Below are 10,041 nucleotides of genomic sequence, written 5' to 3'. Positions count from 1 at the left end.
CTCAAGGACGTTTTTTCAAAATTTGGATAGTCAGTTACCAAAGAGTTAAACACTATAGTTTTTTTCCAGCTTTAAGAATAATTAGCATGGAGTAATACCAAAGAGCTATTATTATAAGGAAACAGCCAGAATAATTAGATAAAATGTAGCTTTCAGTTACATTTTTCATGAATTGTTATTTTCCTTACTTGAATTCATAATCTCTCTCTCGCACACACACACACACTCTCTCTCTCTCTCTCTCTTGCTCTCACTTTCAGCCACATTGTTAAACTTCCTGCAAGTGTTTATAGTGGTGTGTACTCTGTAGTTTCCAGACTTTGGAAAGTGTGAAGCCATAATCATTATTTTGGACAATATACTTTACACCCTCAATCTTGCTTTGAGACAACCCATTGGTATTTCTAGCAGAGATGAGAGAGGTTTGCTTGTCACTTACTGATGGGTACAGAAAATGTAAGAACCATAACAGCCTATCTAATGCAAGGAAGAGCAATACAATTGCTGTGAGGTACTGAATAGGCTGCCTTAAATCTGACTATTATGAGAAACTGCTTTTCAAGATGGTTAACCTAAGACAAAGCCAAGAGCTGACAGATCAAGCTAATCCACTCAACTTGAAGGGATTCTTCTCCACTCACTCATCCTAGTGATGCTTTGTCCTATCTCCATGAAGACAGCAGCCAAACTGGGAACCCAGCAATCAGACCACAGTGAAGGTTCCTACACCCAATGAGCCTGCCTGCTCTGAGGCATGGGAAAGTAGTAGGCTCTGCTACTGGAAAAGGAAAGAAAGTTCTTGAAATCTTCTGGTTACTTCTTAACCCAGAGAAGCTGATTAATACATCTCATTTAGATGGCATTTATGTTCTTTGAAGTCATCACCATCCTTGACTTAGTAAATAGTAGACCATTACTCCTAGAGGAGATACAGTGTTAGATGAGTCTTTGGTCACAACATTTTTATCTACTAGTCAACATAGAACCTGCTTTCATGTATGTGTCTGCTTTTAATATATATTCTTTAATATACTTGTATATTGTTCACTAACACTGAACTCATAGTCATAGCATTGAACTCCTCCTCAGCTTATCTAAACACATGTGGTTTTTAATAAGGAAATTATTTTTGCTAAAGCATATCATTGTCTTTTAGAAATGTGGCACAAGATACATAAACATCTACTTTACCATTTAAACCATTTTTAAGCATAAATCACAACCATTTAGTTCCAGAACATTCTCATCTTCCCAAACGAAACTCCGTATCTATTAAACAGTAACCACCACCTCCCCAACCCATCCACTCCCCAGCTCCTGGCCACTCCCGGTCTATGTTTTATCATAGCCACCTTATGCTTAGGAATGATCCACAGCGCTTCAAACTCACCACTGCACTCAGAGGTCATTTCTAAACAGCGTGTTCAGTAACAACAACAACAGCAACGGACCAAAAAATGTGAAAAACGTAGCACTACACAGATCACAAAAAGGGCACTTGTTTAGAGTATGAGAGCTGAAACAATAAGGCAGAGCTCTGCCTTGTCTGACCTCAGCTGGGAACATGTGTCAGAAGCCTCCAAAGCACCAGGAATACTGACTTTTATAAATAGATTTCAACGACCAGGAAAATTTACAAATATGGAATCCATGAACAGTGAGAATTGATGAGATGTCAAAGTGTCAAGCTCTGTTTTCTTCATTCCAGGAGTAAGAATAAAGAACTGACACATGTCTTGCAACAGGACTGCATTAGAAAACTTTCCTTGTCTCAGACGCCTACAGAGGTAGCCTGTGGGTACTGACAATTGGCAGTGACAACCGGATGTGGTGTTTCTTCGTGTAGAGGATCATGTTAAGTATACTCTCAAAACGTATGCAGGGAACAAACAGCAAGCACTCAAGACCAGGCATCAATCACTTACTACATGATATGTGCCATGTTCAGCAATTTATATGCATTATTGAATTATAACCCCTGAAAATTCTATGAGGAGACAAAGGTTAAAGAAGGAAAGTACCTCATTTGTTACCAGATAATGAGAAGTGGCAAAGTGGAGACTGGAACTCAGGTCTATTTGACTTTGGAGCTTGCGTTCCCAAATGCTGTGCGATTCTAAGGATGTATAAAAAAGGAGAGGTGGGGCATTGACTTATTCAGAAGTAAGCGTACTGAAGCATATGTTACATAGCAGATAACATGACAAAGGCTTTTATATTGAAAAATGAATTTGCCAAACAAATAAAACTTTATAAGCCTGATCTGATACTGTTCCGTAACAAAGAGTATCTGAAATCCTCAGGGCATCTGGTTCCTGTCTGGTTTTCCTTAATCTTTAATGATGGGCAAATCCAATGCATTATGGAAGGCCATTTTTTCTCAAGAGATGTAGACACCTCTTAAGAATTTGATGAAAATGCATTAACTTTTCAGGCTACTGAGTTGCATTTTAGTGCACTGAGGCAGTAAATTGGTGGACAGTGTGCAAAAATGGTAGTGACCTAAAAAATAAATATTTGATATGAGCCACTGCATTCTCTTGGAACAACCACAACAAAAAGTAATGGATTAAATCTCTTAGGAGTCCTCAGCTTCCCAAAAAGGGGTCGGAAGAAGAAATCCTGTGGCCTGGAAATATCTTCTGTTTCTCACTGGCTATGTTTGCATAGCTCTTTAATAGTTCATTTGATTAGATCTTGTGGCTCTCAAAGCTGGGGTTGAGAGTTTGATCCTCCAGAGGCCGCTTACATTTGGAGAACAAAAAGCTCCATTCTCTGCTCCCAGACCTTGCCCCAAACCCCCGCCAGGTGTCTGCCCTGTGGTCAAATCGAGAAGCTGGCAAAGGGGTACAAACCGATCACAGTGTTGGGAAGCAGCAAAAGGGCACCCCTCTCTTATGGTGCTCTTTCTCTTAAGAATAGATACAATACTTTTTACTTTTACCACTGGAAATCTGAGGCGAACAGATAAGTGCTGCAGCACCAGTCACAAAATGCATTCTCTTCTCAGTTCAGAGATGTTTCAGCTGGCTGATAATAAACAAGGAGGAAGCACATCCCCAGAATATTAATCTGCATTAATAATTACATTAATTCCTTGAGAACAGGAAATACCGTAATAGTGATCAGACTACACATGGCCGTAATGTGCTGTAAAGTTCTATAAAGACAAAAAAAGGAGACAGGATTTTGAATGCTTTTGCCATAGAGAAATGATAAATGTTTGAAGAGAGATACGTTGATCCTGATTTGGACATCATGCAATGTACACATATATAGGAAACCCACTTGGCACCCTGTAAATACATACAATTTTTTGTATCATTTAAAAATTTAAAAATAAAATAAATTGTGCCTAATTTTCATATTAACAGAAGACATTAATCTACTTAAAAATAATTCCATGCATAATGTAACATTACAGTAATTATGATTTTCAACATGAGCTAAGAATTTAGTCAATGGAAAGCAAATTTCTAGAATGTAGATGAAAATCTTACTAGTATCACAACCTTAACTTTTCTTTTCAATTCAGGCCTTCCTAATTTTTACTTTCTTAATTACATAGCACTAAAAATAATTTGATACAACAAATAAAGTGAATATTTTGACTCTAAATGCTTGCCTAAACTAAACATAATGTAAAATAAAAAATAAAAATATTTTTACTGCAACTACTGGCCTAAAGAATATAAAATCATTTAAATTTCTGAGGAACTAATGTTTCACTTGTAAGCATGAAGTGTAAATTAAAATTACTCAGTTAAATTATAACTTAAGGGTTTAAGAAGAATAAGATTTAAGTATAGCTGATTTTACTGTTAACACAAACTTTCACTTTTCAAATGTTACATAGACCTTTCACTATTTGTAGCTTTCTTTCTTTTATGAACTAGTCAAATGAATTAGCTCACCCTTGACTGTAACAAAATACTGTTTGGTGACTTGTGACAGACAGGGTTTTAACCTCTGACAGCGAGATTCATTGTGGAGCAAGAGCCAATCATAGACCCTGACGACACTTGTCTCATCTAAGTTGGAATATAAAAAGCCACTTGGAATACAGTATCAAAGATCCACCGGTGTGGGAAGTTGTCTCTCAAGCTGTTCATGCATTACAATTTTGCTTGCTATTACTGAAAAGCAAAAGAAAAGTAAAAGGAAGACATAAGAACAAGGGAAAAGATTGTATAGCTTTTAAAATCATGCAAAAACTGCAAATCTATGTTTATATTTACCTGTTTATGCTGATCGTGGCTGGCCCAGTGGATCTAAATGAAAACAGTGAGCAAAAAGAAAATGTGGAAAAAGACGGGCTGTGTAATGCATGCACTTGGAGACAAAACAGTAAATATTCAAGAATAGAAGCCATAAAGATTCAAATCCTCAGTAAACTTCGCCTGGAAACAGCTCCTAACATCAGCAAAGATGCTATAAGACAACTTTTACCCAAAGCTCCTCCACTCCGGGAACTGATTGATCAGTACGACGTTCAGAGGGATGACAGCAGTGATGGCTCTTTGGAAGATGACGATTATCACGCTACGACGGAAACAATCATTACTATGCCTACCGAGTGTAAGTAGTCCTATTAGTGTATGTCAACAGTTCTGCTGACTGTTGTTCTAGTGTTTATGGGAAACAGATCTATTTTCAGGCTCTTTTAATAAGCTGTCGGCTTTTATGTAAGAAGCAGGGAAAAGAGTCTCTTCTTTTCAAGATTTTGTGAGAAATATGTTGAGACTGAAATCCGTCACATTGTCTGTTTCCTTATAAAGCTAAAAAGCTAAAAGATAAAAAGCCTGCACAGCGTTAATATTATCTAGTTTAATTGGCAAATACAGCATGCTTATGCCTTCACAGCCTCATACCAACCAGCAAGGCGAGGACTGGCAGATACTACAACAATGTTAAAAACTCAAAGGGAATTTTATAAGTGCACTTGTAAACCAAAATATGCATTTATTACAATAAGCTTTTCACTAGTAATAGAGAAAGGAAGGAACTTGCTAGAATTTTAAGCTTCTTTGAGCACTGCTGAACACCTCCAGTGATTTCTGTTATTCCAAACTCTCTCTCACAGTGTTTTGTGTGCTTCACAGATTAAAATGTTTCCTTTTGGAAGCTATTACACTGAGGAGCAAGAAAATATTTTAAATACTTTATGTATTAGTAAGAGCAATGACGAAATAAACCGTGACTTCAAATTCAGAAAATGTCTAGGAAATAAACACTTCAGTTGGGCAAGTTATGGCTCCTGAAGTCCTGCTCGTACCTTGACCATGGTGCTATTGTTGGCAGTACTGAGTGTGCGTATTTCCAAGCAGGCGTACTGCTTAATAACCTTCGCGAATATTTCATTCTTCATAACTGGAACGACTATTACCTGTGGTATCAACGTTGCTCCTGGAAGGAAATGTATTTCCTACAATTACTCTTTCGGTAGGCTCGAAAGAATACTTTCTCCCAGAAAGGGAAACAGGCACCTTGACAGAGAAGGCACAGCAAGAATGATTTTGGGGCCATGTGTCTGTGATCTTGCTTTAACACAGTTCTTTGTAAGCTTTAAACTGACTCAAAACAATTTCATAGTATTGTTTCCCTTATTCAGTAATCAGATTACAGTGCAACAAATAATTTCCCTTTAAGAATTTCCTACCAAATAGTGCTGGAGTAGACTGACCTTATTTATCAATGATTTTTGAAAGCCAAAAGATATTGTTCATGCTTGTCTTTAGAATGACAGCTCAGACATAAAGGCAAACTTTTGAGACAGCCTGAATATAACATCAAACTTCTGTCCTAATTACTTGCTTAGTTTTGTTTCTTTAAAAGGCTATTCCTGAGCCAAAACATCCCAGAAATACTATATTTTCTACTGTTTCCCAAGGCTAAGTTGCTCAGTGCGTCTTGTCCCCAGGTAATTCAGGCCTGGGGGAAGGGTTCCTTCTTTCAGACTGATCGGTACAGCTGCTCCGTCAGCGTAACTACTCAGATTCCCAAAGAATTCTAAGTGGATGTTCCTCCACAGTGTCTCTTGTTCTCTCTAATCATCATCATTTTCAAATTTCATCCACTGTTCATTCCTTCCCAGAATTTTCCTTAGCCCATAGTTCCTTGGAAGGGGAGCAGATTCTTCACAAATGGCTGAAAGTACCTATGTTTAAAGAATTCTGAGAAGCCAGACTAATTATTTTCCTTGATATTTTCTCGGTATTATGAATGAAGTTTTACCTAGTATTTCATTTACATATGCATGCAATATCCCAATAGAAAAAATACCCAACTATTAGTAAGGAGGGATTTTGTTAACTTATTAATGAAAAATAATTTCAGGAACTCTTGTCTTATTCGTTTATAGCTGATTTTCTAATGCAAGTGGAAGGAAAACCCAAATGTTGCTTCTTTAAATTTAGCTCTAAAATACAATACAATAAAGTAGTAAAGGCACAACTATGGATATATCTGAGACCCGTGAAGACTCCTACAACAGTGTTTGTGCAAATCCTGAGGCTCATCAAACCTATGAAAGACGGTACAAGGTATACTGGAATCCGATCTCTGAAACTTGACATGAACCCAGGCACTGGTATTTGGCAGAGCATTGATGTGAAGACAGTGTTGCAAAATTGGCTCAAACAACCTGAATCCAACTTAGGCATTGAAATCAAAGCTTTAGATGAGAATGGTCATGATCTTGCTGTAACCTTCCCGGGACCAGGAGAAGATGGGCTGGTAAGTGATAACTGAAAAGAACCCTCTAGTAACCTTGTTATGTTTTTGTTCATAATATGAATGAATAATAGTGGGAAACAACTACCAATTTCCTATGCTCATGAGCCAGACAAAGGTATCTTACTCCAATGGTAGCCTTGTACCCAATAAAATTAGGTGTCCAATTTCATATCCTATGAAAAACTCCCTTGATACCCTTCGTTTGCATGAGAGTTTATAAAAACAATTATACCATGGTTCTTAACTTCTTAAGAAGCTGTTTTGAATTGAGAATGAAATATAAACTGCTTTCCATTGATATGCTACATGCTTATATGAATAAAATATGAACTGTATATAATGAATTCCAGTTCATACCCCAAAAATCAGACTTTTTTTTTCCTCTCCAAAGGGTGCCAAATGTGTCGACAAGTTCTGGCTTAGTATAAAGCAAGAAAAAAACTAACTTTAGTCTGTCTCTGTCTTTTTATCTTTGTCTTTCAAATAAAATGAAAATAAATGAAAAAATGTAAAGCATCATAATGAAAGTAAAATGCTTTCATTTGTAGCAATTACCTAATTAGTATAAAAATGAATTTCATTATAATAAATACATTATATTTAAGGTCCCTAATGGTAAGCATGTTCATTACCTGATGCACTTATTTATGGATTATTATGTGAAATGCCCTCTAAGAACAGTTTTAGTTTCTAAGCCAGCTAACTCTTACCACTTAACTTATTTCTAAGCTGCTTTAGCATTCTTGCACAAGAATTTGACAACTAACTTAGTATCAGGCAAAATAGATGGCAATATTTTCAATATTATAAAATGAATAAAAACTATTTTAAAACCTAGCATAAATTTAGGGCTACTCTTTTGGCCTATCTAGGTTTCTGTTTACTTCTGCTTTCAAAAACTTATTTAATGTGACCATATTTTTTCATGGACATCTACTGACATAATTTACAATAGAATATACTTATAAAAATGAGCATTAGTTATCTTTTTAATCTCTAAATGGTCTTGGTTATAAACATTATATAATAAGTAAATCAGATCTATTTCAAATGAAAACATTCTGTAAAAGACTATATAATTTTCCAAATGACTTGCTTTTCTTATATGCATTAATTTAAATGCTATGAATTCCCAAAAATAACATTGGTTTGGACCGGGTTAAATAACAGTAACTATCACATCTGTTTTCATTTTAATAAAGGACAAAAGCTATTATCAATTATTTAAAAAAGCATTCTTTTTTACAAGTAGTATTTTAATGATCAAAGTTAATGCTATCACAGCTTTTAATTATTAAACAAGTGGTTAGTATGATGCATTCTTATTTTTCCATATAATACAGAACAAAATCTCAAATGCATTAGAAGATTGGGAGAGTGACAGTACTAACAAATGATTATATGAATATGTGAATGAAAACATTTTGCACCATCTACTTTTCTGAATTTTTCTCTCTCATAGGGGTTCTCTTTTCAGTCCAATATATACATCACCACCTTCATCAATCACTTAGCTTTCTTTTCCCATTATAACTTATACACTGCTGGGAGGTAGCTCTAGCTTTAATACCCAAGTTTCCCTGAGTAAAGATTCACAGATACAGAGGATAGATGACTATACTCATCCCTCCAGGAATCATCTCACATATTTGGCCAACATATTGAATCAACACATGTGAAGAGAAGGAGCCCACCTCTTTCTTCCTCTGCCTCTCCTTCCACCTCCCCCTCCCTTTTTCGCCAGACAGATTTTCAGGACATCTATCATGTGGTAGGCAGTTGGATACTACAACTGGGGACAACAAAAATTAAAAGCACATAGAACTGGCCTCAGGGGGATTTGCATTACTGCTATAATGTTTGAGCTATGAGGGGAAAATCAAAACTATTTTAAATCAAATCCTTAATATGATGCCTTTAAATATAAAGGTAGTCCAAGCAAAATGATTCATTTTTCTTAAGGAAGGTAAAAAGTGCTTTAGAATAAACTGATATACTTATCGTTCTTTCGTTTTCACACAGAATCCCTTTTTAGAGGTCAAGGTAACGGACACACCAAAAAGATCCAGAAGAGATTTTGGTCTTGACTGTGATGAGCACTCAACAGAATCACGATGCTGTCGTTACCCTCTAACTGTGGATTTTGAAGCTTTTGGATGGGATTGGATTATTGCGCCCAAGAGATACAAGGCCAATTACTGCTCTGGAGAGTGTGAATTTGTGTTTTTACAAAAGTATCCTCATACTCATCTTGTACACCAAGCAAACCCCAGAGGTTCAGCAGGTCCTTGCTGTACTCCCACAAAGATGTCTCCAATTAATATGCTATATTTTAATGGCAAAGAACAAATAATATATGGGAAAATTCCAGCCATGGTAGTAGACCGCTGTGGGTGCTCATGAGATTTGCATTTGGCTTTTAACTTCCTAAAACATGGAAGGTCTTCCCCTCAACAATTTTGAAACTGTGAAATTATGTACCATAGGCTATAGGCCTAGAGTATGCTATAGTCACTTAAGCACGTTACAGTGTATGAACTAAAAGAGAGAATATATGCAATGGTTGGCATTTAACCATCAAAATCAATCATACAGTAGGAAGTTTTATGATTTCCAGAGTTTTTGAACTAGAAGGAGATCAAATTATATTTACATTCAACTATGTTACAACATAATCAAAAAAGTAAAGCAATTCTCCTTGTGTTCTGATGAATTAAAGGAGTATGTGTTAAAGTTTATTTCTTTGCAGTTTTAATATTTACAGCAAAATCCATATATAGTATTGATAAAATGCAGGACTGTTATATGCCATCATTTGAATCATCCTTAAACACTTGAATTTTTATTTTATGATAGCATACTTGGTAAGATAAAATTCCACAAAAATAGGGATGGTCTACCATATGCAAGTTTCCATTCCTATTATGATTGGTACCATACATTAACAATCCATGCCAATGGTGCTAGGATAATAGGCTGGATGACTGGTGTTATCAGGATTTCAAATATAAAACATTCGGTAAAATGAGTTTCTCCTTTTTTCAGGTGCATTTTCATACACCTCCAAATGAGGAACAGATTTTCTTTAATCAAAGAAGGATCATTTTTCTAGAGGTCAACTTTGAATTCTGTAGCATATTGGAGAAACTGTACTATATTAAGAGGCAGCCAAATAATATTAATTTTAAATAAAATTTCAAGACCACAGCCTGCCTTTGCAACACTGCAGTTTTTATGACAAAATAATGGAAATGATTATATCAATATTGTATAAAAAGACTTTAAAACAATTGCATTTATGTAATA

At 35.8% G+C, this 10,041-nt stretch overlaps 1 protein-coding gene across 1 annotated transcript; it reads left to right on the top strand.

The window, feature by feature from the left end:
* Positions 1–4,085: 4,085 nt before the first annotated feature.
* On the top strand, positions 4,086–9,363 carry MSTN (myostatin). The gene is made up of 3 exons (XM_062201105.1): positions 4,086–4,578; positions 6,362–6,735; positions 8,758–9,363. The coding sequence occupies exons 1-3, from the start codon at positions 4,206–4,208 to the stop codon at positions 9,136–9,138; spliced, it is 1,128 nt and encodes a 375-aa protein (XP_062057089.1). The 5' UTR covers positions 4,086–4,205; the 3' UTR covers positions 9,139–9,363.
* The last annotated feature ends 678 nt before the right edge of the window (positions 9,364–10,041 follow it).

Source organism: Lepus europaeus, chromosome 1, assembly GCF_033115175.1.
Source record: "Lepus europaeus isolate LE1 chromosome 1, mLepTim1.pri, whole genome shotgun sequence".
In the NCBI taxonomy this organism is placed as follows: Eukaryota; Metazoa; Chordata; class Mammalia; order Lagomorpha; family Leporidae; genus Lepus; species Lepus europaeus.
The sequence above is the reverse complement of the archived record's forward strand: the minus strand, read 5'-3'. Positions and strand labels throughout refer to the sequence as shown.

What these genes read in the sequence shown, in the direction of transcription:
- MSTN (XM_062201105.1), top strand. Translation starts at nt 4,206, where the DNA reads ATGCAAAAACTGCAAATCTATGTTTATATTTACCTGTTTATGCTGATC. An exon ending in CATTACTATGCCTACCGAGT is followed by an intron (nt 4,579 to 6,361) that starts GTAAGTAGTCCT and finishes ATTCGTTTATAG; the next exon opens with CTGATTTTCTAATGCAAGTG. An exon ending in GACCAGGAGAAGATGGGCTG is followed by an intron (nt 6,736 to 8,757) that starts GTAAGTGATAAC and finishes GTTTTCACACAG; the next exon opens with AATCCCTTTTTAGAGGTCAA.